The sequence below is a fragment of the Mytilus galloprovincialis genome, chromosome 1, assembly GCF_965363235.1.
Source record: "Mytilus galloprovincialis chromosome 1, xbMytGall1.hap1.1, whole genome shotgun sequence".
Taxonomy (NCBI): Eukaryota; Metazoa; Mollusca; class Bivalvia; order Mytilida; family Mytilidae; genus Mytilus; species Mytilus galloprovincialis.
In genome coordinates, this window is record NC_134838.1 from 116,658,984 (window position 1) to 116,676,022 (window position 17,039).

Below are 17,039 nucleotides of genomic sequence, written 5' to 3' on the forward strand. Positions count from 1 at the left end.
ATTGGACAAACGTTTGACAGGAAGTGAATTTCGAATGAATGGCGGCGACACAATAACCTCAAATTATCATCTTTTACTAAAATTACCCTGGTTTTAATCTGCTGTACGTAATATTCATCACATTTTTTCATAAACGATGTACACACAAAATATAGTAAATGTTCCTCTAGTCTCTGTCTTTCCCATGCATTTGCATGGGTAGACAGAGACTTCCATGCAAGACGTTTCGTCCTCAGTTATTTCGTCCATACTGCCAGTTAAGGTTCATGTGGACCCTATGGCTAATATGGCCGTATTTTCACCTCAAAATTTACTTTGAGTACAGACAAACCTGCGCATCTGTAAAAATTTGCAGGCATAGCATGCCCTAGATAAATAAATTTCAAATATGTTTTATGTTTTAGAAAAATTAACTTTCCAGGATTTTGCCGTGCACTTTTTTTCAATCCTCATGAAGGTGCCAGAATAAACTAAGTTGGGAAACAGGTTTAAGAACTTCCCCACAGTTTATAATTGAAGTGAGCATATTGATTGACATGGACATGAGATGGACAATAGATACCTGACAATAATTTGTTATTTAAACTGTGGACCATATTTAAGACTATACGTTGCGTTGGTACGACCACACGTGGAATATGGAAATACAATATGGTATCCACATTTAAAGAAAGATATTAATGCTGTAGAAAAAGTGCAGATGAGAGCAACTAAATTAATTCCTGATATACGACATTTAAGCTATGAAGACAGATTAAAAGTACTTAAACTACCTTCCCTAACTCACAGAAGGCGAAGAGGTGATATGATACAAGCTTTCAAAATATTAAAAGGATTCGAAGATATATCTTATGAAAGATTTTTTACTGTCATCAGTACAAATACCCGTGGGCATAATTGGAAATTAGCAAAACCTAGATGTAACACTTCTTTTCGATTAAGACATTTCTCACAACGAATTATCAATGATTGGAATAACCTACCAGTTGAAGTTATTTCATCAAAAACTGTGGAAGCCTTTAAAATTAGTATAGACCGTCATTGGGAGTCAGTCATGTATCAGTTAAGAAATAGATGAGGACACAAATAGTTTTCTATATAACTTTTTAATTGTGTGAAATATTGCACCAAATCATGCAGGATTGATGATTGTATCAGTTTTGAAAGTGTACCAAAATAGGGTGGGCTAAAAAGGATAGGATCCTTCCATATGAGCCCCACAACGATCTTACAGGTATCTTACAGGTATATCAAGGTAAACTCAACTGTTTGTTAATTTTATCATCTTCTGCAGGGACGAAAAAAAGTGTACGGCAAAATTCAGTTTAGGTATGAATTTTCTAAATCATAAAACATATTTGAAATTTATTTATCTAGGGCATGCTATGCCTTAAAACGTTTCCAGATGCACAGATTTGCCTGTACTCAGAGTAAATTTTGAGGTGAAAATACGGCCATTTTAGCCATAGGGTCCACATGAACCTTAAGTCATTTCAGCAATACTGCCAGTTCGCTCATACTCTTTTTAACTGTTGTGGTCATCTTTTTAATTGTTTATATAGTAGGAACACTATACACCTTTAGTCTTTACTGAGGCTTTACCACTATTTCTGAAATCTGTCCCAGCTCTGACACTCAGCCTTATGGCAGTTATGCAACTGTCTTGAGAATCTGTCCCACCTGTGATGTCAGATATTTTGTATTATGACTTGAAAATTTTACTGGAACCTTTGTGATGTCCAGAAATGGCGGACATATAGTGATAAGGTATTTTATTGTGCCACTATAGACGTATTTACACTTGTATGCAAATTTGTCTGCCATAACGTAAAATCACATAGGTTCCCGTAAACTTTGACATCATAATTTAAAATATTTGACGTCACAATTTAAAAGTGATTGTTTCTTGACGTCAAAAGGTGATTCGGAGTTGATCTAAGGTCATTCGGAGGCAAGATTCAGCTAAATACCAAAAGTGTAAATACGTTTATTCCCGGGTGATCAGAGAATCTGTCCCGCTTGAACTACTGATGTCATATAACAATTACTTTTCCATTGGCTTCATAAAATTTGTATAATGTCAAATTTACGAGAACCTTTGTGACGTGCAGTAATAGCGGACAAATAGTGATAAGTTGTATTACCCTACTCTCCTTACTTTTCAAGCTATAAAATAGCCTACCCTAACATTTTTATTGTCATTTTTCAATTAAAGCACTGTTAAAGTCTGAATATTCTTCCCATAGACTCGATGTAAAAAAAAGATAAAAATGAAAAAAAATTTGTACCTACCTACCCTATTTCTTTTAAAGATGTATTAGGAAATTCACATATTATTTTTTTTTATGCCATATCAGGGACAGTCTTTCATAATTAGTCCAAATAATTATGAGATCTTGTTATGAAACGATATTTTTTTTTCTTTCTGTGAAGTATAAAAATTTATCCCAAGTAATTCCTTGTTAAAAAAACACACAGAAAAATTCATTTTATTAGATTTAAATAATCATGAAGTGAATTTAGTCAAATATATTCCACAACAAAGGAAAAGGAAGGTTCAATGGTGAAAATTTGAAACATTTTAACTATGGAAAATTCAAATAGTCCAATAAACTCATTTTATTCGTTTAATTTTAAACTGTTGAAATCCTCAAATCATACAAATTATTCTTATAAAACGTTTATAAAAAAATGATTTAAAATTGTATGTTGATCATAGTACATTTGTAATATCAATGATACAGCGGCTCTTTTCATAAAGAAAATGTTATGTGTAAAAGTACTCACAAGTCATACACATTTCAGTATCACTTATATGAAATTGACTTTTTGTCTTTTATTTCAGTATGACAGTAATTCGATGCATGCAGATTTAAACAATATAATCTTTACAGTGTAAAGTATGGACATCATTGATGATTTAGTGGTAGTTGTGAGAGTTATTTTAGATTACATTGGAATTGATCCAGAAGATGTGGTAATTATTTCATTACATGTATTTCATTTGATAAATGATGCACAGGTGTATATTGTACCAAATAATGTGCTTGTAATTAATATATATGCATTAATTATTATTTATACAGTTATACATGTATGTGTTTGTTTACATGAAATCATTGACTGTAAAGAGATCTATACATTGATGATGCAATGATGTCATGGTGTCATGGTCAATAAATTTTCAGATAACAACATAAGTAAATTTGAAAGATCATGGGGAATGTTGAGAGACTCCTTTTTAGTCAACTCAGCAAAACATTCTAAAAGTTATATAAAACTGACACTTATGCAGACACTCAAACACTACTAAAATAGATTGGTTGTATCGAATTGTAGTTGTACATGTATCAACAATCTTGTATGTTTGTGAGAAAACAAATAAATGTGTTAAATCTTTACAGAAAAATTATGTAAACTGCCATGACATGCAAAAGTAATACTTAGTTTTCCATATTTCACTATATTATTTTTGAACATGTAAAAATGATACAAAAATTGTAAGTTAAAATATTCCAACTTTTGGTACATGTTTTATGTTACAGAGAGCTTTATTAGAAGAATTAAATGCTAGGAGAAGAGTGAGGTTTTATCAAACTCGTCAAGCTATCACCTACAATTGGAATCATGTTGTTTCCTTTCGTCAGCGTACGATCAACAGAGTAAATAAAATACAGTCAGATGTACGACACAAAAGTTTGATTAGAATCATAGGATCATACATATCAATGAAACCTGTTAAAAGGGTTAGAATACAGGTAAGTAATGACTTACGTTTTAAACATTGTTTCATACAAAGATGTACAGAAACATTGTTGTCCTGACAGTCTTCACACTCACTCACAGACCCATCAGCCCAGGCTTGTAAAAATGCTATATGGCATGTGAAAAACATATCTACAGGCCAATAGAATTTAACTTAAATTTTCATAAAATTCAGCTTCAGGGCAAGGTTGGGCGGTATTTACCACCCATGGAGTCATTGTTATTTACCACTCAGGACAATACTTTTTAAGTGAAGTAGGGGTGAAGATTCTAAAGTTTAGCGTGAAGACTTCTGACAGTATAATAGTAACTGCCAAATGGCATAGGAACTGCTTGATAAAGAAAAAACCTTCAGATGTCTAATATGCATTATATCTTTATTTTTAACAATTGAATTCATCTTTTTGTTGTGTATTTAAATGTAAAGGTGTCGACTGAAGCACATTTATTGATAGATTTTTAAAATGTTCACGGTCAATGCTTTTACAACATCTATGTGTAGAATTTAATCAAGCTTTTTGTTTGTTCGTTCTGAATATTCTTATGCAGTATTAGAGGATTGTCACAGTGAGTCTGTTTAGTCACTTTTTATTGGGAAATAAGTCACTTTAAACTGATCATTGTGTGCAAATCAAAATGACGAATTCTGATGAAACATATATACAATTGTAATTAATTCAAATACAATTCAAATACATTTTCCTATGATCCTATCATTATAACATTTGTCAATTTGGAAATACTGAGATAATAATGATGGAGAGATGACCCAAAATAACAATATAAGTTCATGAAGTTAAAACTTTCAGTTATAACATAATGAAAATCCCAATGTAACAATTCATCTCTGTTCATTAAATTTGGATTTATATAAGATGAAAAAAGATGCAAAATCAGATAGATTAACTTCAAATTGATTCCTTTATTTTAAATCTACTTACATGTGTATCTACATAAGTATGATAACTTCAAATTGATTCCTTTTATTTTAAATCTACATACATTTGTATCTACGTAAGTATGATGTTTCAGTTCAGACAAAAAGGTAAATTGATGAGCCATCATGACCTTTCTTGTTTCTCTACTGGTAAAAATGCTATGATTTTTCAAGTGGCTATATATATAACTTTTCTTTTAGAATCACTTGTTACAGTCTAGGTATCCTAAATACATGTATGACAGTGATAGTGATGATTCTGTTATATCAACCACAAGTCTTGGAACATCTACAGATGATGATGTTGTTTGGGTGGAGGAAGAGTTAGGTGACAACTGTGTCAGGATTAGGTAGGTTACTATTGGTTAATTAATTGTATGATACAGATGGAAGATATTTTTGACATACTGTGAAAGTACGTTGGTATCAATTTGGTGGTTTGAGCAAAATTGAGATGTTCGTGGGTTTTTGGAAAATTGACACTTTCAGCGGCATGTTTCCGATACTAGTGAACTGAACTTCCATTACATTTCTCTGCCTACCGCGCTTGGTTTGTATTTACTTTCCATTACATTTCTCTGTCTACCACGCTTGGTTTCGTATTTACTATTTCACATACAAACTGGAATTTGCTTGTATTATCATTTTTAAAGGTACATTTTTGTGTAGTAATCAACCGGGAACCAGTTTACATACCTTCAGTCCTTCTTATTACCAAAAAGATCGAAGTGTACCAACCAATGTTGTTAAGATACTCATAAATCTATTTTTGTAACTTTATTTATTATGTGAAGTAAAACTAAAACATTGTTAAACATTAAAGATATATAATTAATCGGGGAAAACTTGATAGTCTTTTCTTTTTGCAAACAACTGCCTTTTTTTATAAGAAAATATAATGTGTCCGTGTTGGTCCACTTTCTACTGGTTATAAGACAGATCGAAGTACCGGAAATCCGACTCAATCTTTGTTTACAAAGTTACAACAGTAGAGTCTGTAACAGACTGTATCTGTATGACATGTGAATAAATTGTCGATATCGATGCTGGCTTTAATACAACGGTTTTATTGGCGGGGCGGGAGAACAGATTTGAAGCTCTCTACGTTTGACGTGTACACAACAGTGTCGTCTTGCTGATTTGGCGCGATCACTGTCTTACGGAAGTCTAGTCAAATCGGCACCTGGTCAATTCGGCACCCGGTATAGTCAAATAGTCATCTGGTTAAATCAGCACTTGATATAGTCAATTCGGCACCCATGTTAGATTTGTTTAGTATATAATTTTTACAGTATTTTAAGCAAAAACAGTAGAAATAAGGAATGGGTTGTCCAGAAATTTTACAGTATTTACCCAAGAAGAGTTAGATAAGGAAGGGGTTGGCCAGAAATATTAACCTAATTTTATCATGTTTATTCTCATTTTTAAGGGTTGAATTATTTTTTTTTCCACAATAATTGTTTCGTGGCATTTTTTGAATTTCTCGGCAGATATGGTTCTCTTCGGACATGCTTTTAAGAGGAATTCGTCTGGTTCAATAGCGTGAATCAGCCCCTCAACTTCTTTGTACATAAATACTAACTTTGGCTTCAACGCCTTGTTTCTCCTTGTCTGGAGATCTTGTTGTAGTTCCAGTTTGGCAAGCATTTTGGAGACTTATCCATCCTCTTTTGACTTGTAATCTCTGGTGATAAATTTTGCCCTTTGACATGTTTATTTTTGTTACCGAGTAGGGGTCGCATACGATAGCTCCATATTAAATTATGAGATTAATTCCTAAAGGTCTAGTTCATTATACAATCTGACACAAATTTCAATAACTGGAATGCCACCCAAGATGAATATATGGTGACCCTCTATAACAGCATAATTACTTGGAATTGTGTTTAATACCATGATGGTTCAATGGCATAAACTTAAATGGAGACAAAATTTAACATGAAAGATTGTGGATTAGTGTAAAATAAAAAACTAGCTTACTATGATATATGGTTAAAGAATGAATATCAAATTATATGGTTCATGGGCAGAGTTGTTATAAAATATCACTGATATGGCAGAGAAGTGGTTTCAAGTTTCATATAAAGGGACCTGACTGACATGAAATAAAAAAAATCATAGGAGTATTCCTATTTGTCTAATCTTCAATGTGAAATAAAACAAGTATAACAATATTGTGAAAATCTACAGAAATAGAATTTGCTTCAAGTAACAGAAATAACTACATTTGTGTATGTCACTAGTAACTTATTTAATAAGTATGTGGGTAATTAGTCCTATAACATATGACCTCAGGAGCATTATTTACTATTTCTATTTACTGTTCTGATAATTTTTTTTACTATCAATGTGTCACACTTTGCATTCAAAAATTTTAAAAAATTGAAAATATCAGTATAAAAATGTTAAAAATTGAATAAGAATGCGAAGTCATATGTTATAGGACTAGTGGGGTATAAGAGCTTGTTACAACAGGCTCTTCATAATCATTTGGTTTGAAAGGATACTAGTAAAATTGAGAATGGAAATGGGGAATGTGTCAAAGAGACAACAAGCCGACCAAATAAAAAACAACAGCAGAGGGTCACCAACAGGTCTTCAATTTAGCGAGAAATTCCCGCACCCGGAGTCTGTATTCTTGATTTAGAAAAATGTAATTGCAAGAAAAAAAAATACACATTACTTAGAATACTTCAGATCATTCAGGTAGTCTTTATTTAGTACGTACAAAAGAACAGCCAGTAGTCATTGGATATTGTATATCATATTAATAGTCTTGACCTATTTATTAGTACAAAAGAACAGCTATAGTAATCTTTGGATATTGTATATCATTCCAGTATTCTTGACCTATTTATCTGTACAAAAAAAAAAACAGACAGTAGTCATTGGATACTGTAGATCATTCAGGTAGTCAAGACCTATTTATTTGTACAAAAAAAACCAGCCAGTAGTCATCGGATACTGTAGACCTTTTAGGTAGTCTTGACTCTTGACCTATTCATTTGTATTAAAAAATCAGTCAGTTGTCATCTTCACTTCACACACTCATATACGAATATCAATTATATGCTTACGAGACATGTTGCAATGTTCAACTTATTACGGTATGTGAAAATCAAGACTTGCATAAAAAATATCCCAATATTAGAGGCAGTGGCATCATTTTTCCTCAGAGCTTTCAGCTCTTTGATTGAATTAGTGGATTTTAGTTTAAAAAAAATTAGATTGAAAAATTGAAGCCAGTATAAACAAAGACATAAACTGTCTGCAGTGGCGTAGCCAGGATTGAAATGATGTGGATGTATATTTTGGACCATTTTATGCAGAAAACTATTTTTTATTTAAGCACATGTAATTCTCCAGAATCCGACACTAGTTAGATTTTTGTTTAAATTCAAAATACCCACGGGCACCAGTTCATATACTTTTATTGTTAACCAAATTTTATTGTTTCCTCAAAACTACCATCATTCAATTCATAAACATTTGATGTAAAGTTTCCCACCCAATCTCATATTTGACATATCAAAAACGGACCCCATTGCAGCGGCACTTCTGTATAATTTAGGAACTTCGGAATATAGGAACTGAAGTGCTTTCTCTTTCCAGGAATTTGAGTGTACAACCTTGGGTTTTTGATTTTCGATTACTGAGCTAAACGCGTTGCAGGAGACTTAAAAATACCGGGCATCCGATCGTCCGGTCTTGTTACATTGTAGCACTCTCATGTGTACAATTCTTGTCAGATTAAGTGAAACTCATATAATAAGCAATGTCTTTGACAATTTGGAAAATAAGTCGTAATCAAATATTTTCAACCAGTTATGACCCTTTGAAATATAAATTGTGATGAAAATCCCATTTCATTTCCTGTGATGCTTTTATTTCTCTTAAGATATTGAAAATAAAAAAGATAAAGAAAAAAGTGATTCACTTAACTTGTTCCTTGCCCTTTGATAGATAAAATATGACACGTAATTGTGCATGGCGGGGAACATTTGATCGTTGTTCCTTACTGATTGGAAATAAAATTAGTATTTGAACCGAGATAGAAACGGGAATTCATAAGCCTAGGACTTATCACGATCTATTACAAATTGATTTTTTTATCACGTCGTTTACCATATCGCAAGGAACGATATCAGAATATGGTGTTTTAGTTGTCAATTGCTATAGTCAAATGAGAAGCCATCTCTCCACTAGGTTCAATTTCAGATGAAACATGTCCACAGGTCTGCGTATCAGTCCTCTCTGCTTGCTTTAGCCAATGATTTTTTTTACGAACAAAAGCTAACTTGAAACACTATATTGCGATTCAACTATCTTGTTTACATAAACTAAATTATCCTAAATGAAAGACCGGGCATGATGCTTCGAAAATGAGTGGACGTTATCCCCATATCCTCAGCCTTGTTACATTTGGACACTTCCGAGTTAAACTGCTGCTATTTTTTTTGTCAAAATGATGTGGATGCTTGAGCATCTGAGCATACATGCAAGCTACGCCACTGGTCTGGATTGAAGAAAATTGCAAAGGAAACATTAAAATTGTTGACTCGTGTAAATCCGTAGTGATCACATTAATTAACCCAAGATAGAGTGATCAACAGTTACATTAATTAACCTGAGATAGAGTGATCAACAGTTACATTAATTAACCTGAGATAGAGTGATCAACAGTTTAAAGACAATCAAAGGTGAATATGGCCATAAATATGTCACCTAAAGAAAACAGTTACATATACAAATGCTATAAACGTACCTTGAATTGTAAAATTAATTCTTATCAAAAGCAAGCCCAGCATGAAATTACTATTTCCCATACCTACTAGAATTATCAGGATATAAAATGAACACTTTATGATAGTGTATCATTACCGTAAATCAGACTTTCATTTGACACTCAAAAATATTTTTTTATGAGAATTAAAAGATAAGAAGTTGTACAGTTTAGGTTTTTAAAGATTAAATGGGTATAATCCTGCCTGCAGTTGTAATTCATAGTGTGTTTGCCCTGTGACTTCTATTACAGTAGTTTCAGATTTGACGATATTCAATATTTTCTCTAGATCAAATCGGTAGTCAAACCTACATGGGGATCTTTCCATGTCTCGATTTGGACAATGGTTAATTTATTCGGTTGAACACTTAAATTCGTGGATACAGTACTAGTCATCCACGAAAAGTACTTTCACAGTAAGAAGACAAACAATAAGCATGGGATATTAATATGCATCATCTTGTAGATGTTGTTGTAATGAATTCAGGATCAACAGCTGATATTATCTAATCAGACAAAAATATAGGAGACATATGTGCCAGCATTGAGCTTATTAATACACTATGAAAATACTGAACTGACATTGGAAATTCTCTTATCATTGGTTTACTGTTAGGTTCCATAGCTCAAAGTTTTGAAATTTGACACATTGTTATAAATGTTGAAATGTGGAATAAACAAAAGGACATACAGCAAATGGTCATAAAGCAGCCTCAAATACAATATTTGGGAAGTACCAGGTAAATGTGATGGTATGATATGGATTCCTCCATCAAAGATAGAGGGGTGCATTGTGTGAACCTCATAAATTAAAAAAGAATAGCAATGTTAACATGTTCAACAGTGAAAGTCCTTTAAGGATCTTGATTAAATGAAAAGCTCCCAAAGTTGGTTTTTATTAAATATTGTTTATGTTTATGTTAAGATAGACTTTAAAAATAATATAGATTGTTTTCCCTTTTAGACCTGTTTTTTAGATACATGAAACTGTTTCCAATGTCCAATGATATATACCAATATGATTTTGAGTGATCTTCAATATTAGTAAATGGTGAGTTAAGATTTAAATTGTTAAAGTTTTGTTGTATTGATATATTCATTTTCTTTTCAGAGCACAGAAAAGGAAACACTTTGAAAATGATGCAGCTCTTGATGAGTTAGATGCTGATTTATTTATATCTCGACCCAGCTTATCTCCTATGAGTTCTACTATGATATCATCAGTGTCTACACGACAAGATCCTGAACAAACACAGAAGTTATCAGTGATGGAAGAAGAGCTCAATAACTTACGACTACAGATAGCAATGCTGGTGGAAGCTCAAGAACAGATCAATAAATCTCAGAGTAAATATGTTATGAAAACCACTTCTCTCTGTAGAGGATACAGTTTTCTTAATTTAATCATGTATTATTCATTTAACAGAAATTATTGCAAAAGTAAACTGTAAAAAATTAGATTGTTAATTATAATATTGTTTTATATTATTAATTATAATATAAATTTTGTTACAATTGAAAATAAGGATGAATGAAGCTGTCACACCGAATTAAAGATAAATTTTTGGAGCAGTAAATTCTGGGAAACACAAGTTTATCATCATTACTAATTTTTTTTTAATCAAGCTAAAACCTGGCAAATGTCTATTATGATTTCACTTAAAGGGGCACTAGCTACGCGATATATAAAAAATCTAAAGTTTGATTTTTTTCTGTTTAATCGATAATAAAAGTGAAATAGCAATTCACTTTTTGCAGCCAAAAAGGTTCCATTTTGTCAAATTACGCTAAGAAACATTGATAATTAGTAATTCACTTGCAAGTGAATGAGTCGACCTCTTTAAATCCGTATTCATGTGAACTTCAATTTAACCCCTAGCTAGAGATTGACAACGCATGCATTGTATGTGTACTGGTTATTTAAAGAAAAAGAATGTCAACAATGAAAGTGAAACTACGGTCAATCATTTGATTACTAATTCGATGCACATGAAATCATTCTTATACGGTTAAAAACAATGAAAAATATCTATTTTTAATCTATAAAATAAAATCAAACAGACCTATAAAAATCCAATTGCACGTGTTGGTTTAATCTATTCATATCTTTATTTATGTTTACATCGCTTATATGGTCATCTGAGGTCAAATCGATAGTTAATTAGATGGCGTCTGGACTAAAATACACACGAAACGAACCTATATATTATCTACCCCATGCTCTGTAAACTGTTTATTTTAGACTTTTGATAGTTTGGATAAATGTTTTACATTGTTATAAATCAAATATGAGAATTTGAGTCAAATTGGTGACCATGAATTTGACATCTAGTGCCCCTTTATGGTGACTTGAGAAACACCGGTATCGCTCAGATTACAATTCTACCTTGACAGGTAAGTTTGTATTTAGCCTATAAAATACTTATTTAGCGTTGAGAATTGAAAGGTCAGTTTATCCCATTCATACTATAGAAGTTGATAAATTTGGCTTCATGCCATTTACCTTGTCCAAAATTAAGGTCACTTTATTGTTATTGTGATACTGTTAAAGTACAAAAGAACCCTATATTCTGACCAATACTTAAACTTTGTGCATCTTGATTTAATTGTTCAAATGTTAAAGTTGAATTTTAGGGTTATTTTAGGCCTTTTAATAATTGCATATTTCTTTACATGGTAGTTTTTTTTAGATATAAAAAAACCTATCTGCTTGATTTTATAGAAATAGACTATGCTTGCAGGTTATCTATTACACTGTCTTGTATTTTGTTTACACCAAATCTTGCAGATTATTATTTAGTTGCAAAATATTTTAAATGAGAGCTGAAATTTTTTCTATCTTTAAATGTGCATTGAAGGTTAAAATAATCCTAATGTGAACAAGAATGAAGAAAAAATCTTGGTCCCTAAAAAACATCAACCAGGATATAAAATTCCAAATATTAATTTATTACTAGTATACTAATATCAGTTCATATAGAATAAACTTTTAAAGATTATATTGATTCCTATAAACTGGAAATCTCAAGCCACTGTTTTGCATGTTTACAATGTAGGTCATGTCCCAACAGAAAATCAATAAATATGACAGTATGATGTACTCTTAGCACAAACACATAAGGTCACTGTGAAATAGACATCTAGGGCATGAAGCAGTCAGTTATACCAAACCAGTTTGACTAGATGTCTAGTTTAAAACCAGTTTGACTAGTATCTAGTTAAGTCTTGGAATAACAATGATGTGTCCTATATTTTGACAATGTAAATGACATGAGGACCTGCATGGGTTTTTATTTATATCTGTATTCTTTAAATTTTTAGGGCATTTTACTTTTAATAGCCTTAAAAATAACTCTCATTCTGTAATTTTCTCATGAAAATGATTTTACTATTTAGTCTCTCTGTTATAAGATTATTTATCAATTCTGTACATTATTCATTATATTATCAGTATTACATTACAGTTACCCAAGTTACCTTTTCAAGTTATTTTGCACAGTTATTCTTTATACTTTTGCACCGCATTATTCTCTATTCTTTATTTTGTTGTTCATTTTCGCTATTCTCTATTTATTTGTTGCTATTACATGCATTCTCTATTTTGTAAACCCCTTTCTGATCCTCATAGGTAAACTCCTATTTTATGAATGGGATTAACTGACCTTTCAATTCTTAAGGCTAAATAAGTATTTTATAGGCTAAATACAAACTTACCTGTTAAGGTAGAATTGTAATCTGAGCGATACCGGTGTTACTCAAGTCACCAATGATGCCACAGTGATTTTTTTCTTCAAACCAAAGCGTATGTGTATTGATCTTTCTACTTTTTTAAATCATATTATTTATAATAACAAAGACAAAAGCTTATCTATGTATGATTCGGAAATGAAATAATTTATGAATTTTATTTACAGTACCCCCACAGTCTTTCCAAGAAGAAAAATTATCAATAGAGGATTATGTATCAGTGCCACCACCTTGCCCCATAGCCCCTCCCCCACCACCACCACTCCCAGCAACAAAACAGTCAACACCAATTCTTACCCAGACTGAAACAGATAAAAAGGTATAGTACTTATGATCAGCACTGATGATAAAATACTTGTGGTCTGTACCACTGATAATATTATAATATTTAGGAAGAAAAGCTCCATGCAGTTAAAATATTTTCTCGGAACAAGGGAAACCTAGCAGTTATCAGGAAAAGCTTTGATATAGAATACAAACTTACATTCTATGAAGCATAGCTCCCGCTAAAGAAACAGGAAATACATAAATAAAAAATTATGTACATTTATTTTTATGTCTCCTTTGTGGACAAAGGGGGCATTATTGCCATTAAAGTTTACTCTTGTCTGTCTATATACGTACATGGGTTTCCGTTCTATAATTTTATGATATTATAATGCTTACTATCAGCTAACACAGATCATATTCAAAATTTAGGTGACATCATTTTAAGGATTCTTAATGTTGTGTCCCTTTATAAATTGAAAAAAATGGATGAATAATTGCCATATATTTACAAGTTGATCTGTCCCGCTAAAGAAACAGGAAATACATAAATAAAAAATTATGTACATTTATTTTTATGTCTCCTTTGTGGACAAAGGGGGCATTATTGCCATTAAAGTTTACTCTTGTCTGTCTATATACGTACATGGGTTTCCGTTCTATAATTTTATGATATTATAATGCTTACTATCAGCTAACACAGATCATATTCAAAATTTAGGTGACATCATTTTAAGGATTCTTAATGTTGTGTCCCTTTATAAATTGAAAAAAATGGATGAATAATTGCCATATATTTACAAGTTGATCTGTCCCATGAACTCAATTTCTTCTTTTTTTTTTATTTCAGACAATAGTGCTACAGGCATTACAAGACAACAGAAATAGTACTCCTGAAAATCCCCCAAAACAGGCCACATTGACAGATGTCCTAAAAGGTCTTGGAAGTGTGAAACTCAAAAGTATTCAAAGGTAACCAGTTTACACAACGTGTTTGGTCAAATTATAACAGTTGAATGTTTTTTATTAAAATGTTAATATAGTAGGTTTATGTGGAAATTACTTAGTTTTCTGCTCTTTGGTAGGGTTGTTGTCTCTTTAACGCATTCTCAATTTCACTTCTCAAAAATTACCCACAGCTTCTTGTGATCAAAGAACAAATACTACGTTGAATTCTTTTATTTTCATGGGTACCAGTTTTGATGGATTGAGGAAAACTTGCATTTTTGTGGATACTTGATTTCATTGTTTTGCCAAAATTTGCATACAGTCTTATTGAAAATCTGTAATTCGTTGATCATTTAAATTTTTGGTTTTACATTTTATCTTAGTTTGTTTCTTAATCGCATATTGCTATTAGATCTAAACTATGATAGAAGTCTTACAATACCCTGATTACCAGTGATGGCTCCCTATGTGTTTTCTGTTTCCAGGTCTCCTGGAGGTACACCATTAAAACCAAAAAGACGAGAATCTAATAATGATCCTGCATCAGTCATAGCTCAAGCTTTGAAAAAGAAATTTGCCAATCAAATTATCAACAGTCCAGATGTTGATAAGGAAAATGACAGTTTTAATTTCAGTTCTCCAGATTCTAATAGCCCATTTTATGTAAGTTTGATAGAGTTTTCATGATTGTGTTGATTAGGAATAGCAAGTTGCTTGTAACAATTTACTAGAAAGCAGGCTCATTATTTTACCCCTTGATACAGTATCTATGTTGGGTGGTATATAATGATGGAATATAGATATAAGAAGACATGGTATGAGTGCCAGTGAGACAACTCTCCATCCAAGTCACAATTTGTAAAAGTAAACCATTATAGGTCAAAGAATGGTCTGCAACACGGAGCTTTGGCTCACACTGAACAGCAAACTATAAAGGGCCCAAAAATTGACTAGTGTTAAACCATTCAAACAGGAAAAACAAGGGTCTAATCTATATAAAAAACGAAAATCAAGAAACTCTTCTGAACCACATAAACTAGCAACAAATAGTCTGTCCATCCTTCTGTCCCACTTCTCATTTCTACTTTGTTTTTTAATTTTTTAAGGGGGGTGGGGGGGGGAGTGACATGCAATTCATTTTATCTGCAAGTTATTGTATACATTTGTAGCTGATTCTACTTATTTACTTGAAAATAAATATTTAATGATGTTGAGATTAAATTTTGCCGTCTAATTTGTGTTCTTCAATTTCCATGTTTTCTGAATGTAATGGACTCCAAATAAGTCTTATAAAGGTTGACAGCAAAGTGTTATGACATTGTGTACTGATATCTACATTATGTTTGTCAGGCATAATGTTTTTTATGTTCTTTCATCTGCATTTTCTGTTCAATACTTTCTGCTTGATGCAAGTAATTTTAAGAGGTCATATTTATACTCTTTTTTTATCACACTTCAGCTTTGTCTCCTTCTTATGTACATGTTCTTTGTGTTTGATACGTGTATATTGAAGTCCTCTATACATACTTGATTTTATGCTTGAATGTATGGCAGTTCAAAAGCAAAATAGAAACTTAAAATATGTATAGGTATTTTACTTGTCCATTTTAAAAATACTTGTTCGATTTGATTATTTGATATTGATATCATGCTTTTTGTAAAGTACAAAAAACAAGGAATAAGCTGTCAGATTTTATTTTGTCTGTCAAAAACATGTTGAAGTCTGCAATTAGTGATACACACACAGAAATTATCTCCCCTTAATTGATGTACACATATAACAAAAATGGTCTTAAAATGTCCAATGTGATTCATATATTAGTATCAAATATGGGAGCAATTTTTTTTTGTGAAAATTTTGGACATTGATTTTAATCATTAACCACTAAATAAATTATTCACTTTTGAGAAATTTATAGATAATTCTCTAGTCTATCAAGCTGAAGTTTGATCATATCATTACTACATACCTTATAGAGTACTTTGAGGAAAACAATCATTTTCTTGTTGGCCTAAAAGACAATGTATATTTTTTCAGATTGCACAAGGACAAAGAAGAATCAGGAAAAGATCTGTGTTGTTTGACGATAAGAACAGATTGTCTGGTCCACTTAGATTATAAAACCAAGGATTGTTTTTATCAGTGATATTGTCAATTGTGCTCAATTTTAATAAACTGTTTTTATTATATCCATGAAAACTGCTATTATGTTTTACTTATTATATGTGAGAATGTACACGGCTATTCCAGAATTAATTATATGGGTGGCAATTGCAACAGGATAAATTTTACAAAAATAAAAACTTTTATTTATGTCTGACTGCATTATTTGTATGCCACATTTCCTTAAACCACAATAATTAATCCTGTTGTTCAACAATTGTAATAACTTATTTTTGCATTTGGTTTGACACTGAATTCAACGTCCACTAAACATAGAAAGTATGATCAACGTCATGACATTGTGTCCTTTGAACACTTTAAAATTCTTATTTTATTTAAAAGATTAAAAGTTACAAGGCAATTGAAAATTGATGATATGAATTGTTTGCATTTAGTCTTGCCTTCAATGAAAGTCAGATTGCAAGACA

General features: G+C 31.7%; 1 protein-coding gene across 1 annotated transcript; it reads left to right on the plus strand.

The window, feature by feature from the left end:
- Positions 1–8: 8 nt before the first annotated feature.
- Positions 9–16,765, plus strand: LOC143053512 (mitochondrial fission regulator 1-like). The gene is made up of 9 exons (XM_076226308.1): positions 9–103; positions 2,846–2,977; positions 3,546–3,758; positions 4,904–5,052; positions 10,597–10,832; positions 13,400–13,551; positions 14,350–14,471; positions 14,933–15,110; positions 16,486–16,765. The coding sequence occupies exons 2-9, from the start codon at positions 2,903–2,905 to the stop codon at positions 16,567–16,569; spliced, it is 1,209 nt and encodes a 402-aa protein (XP_076082423.1). The 5' UTR covers positions 9–103; positions 2,846–2,902; the 3' UTR covers positions 16,570–16,765.
- Positions 16,766–17,039: the final 274 nt, after the last annotated feature.

Excerpts from the sequence above, each read along its gene's own strand:
- LOC143053512 (XM_076226308.1), top strand. The coding sequence starts at position 2,903 with ATGGACATCATTGATGATTTAGTGGTAGTTGTGAGAGTTATTTTAGAT. Across the intron at positions 3,759-4,903 it reads TTAAAAGGGTTAGAATACAG|AATCACTTGTTACAGTCTAG; the intron begins GTAAGTAATGAC and ends CTTTTCTTTTAG. Across the intron at positions 15,111-16,485 it reads ATTCTAATAGCCCATTTTAT|ATTGCACAAGGACAAAGAAG; the intron begins GTAAGTTTGATA and ends ATATTTTTTCAG.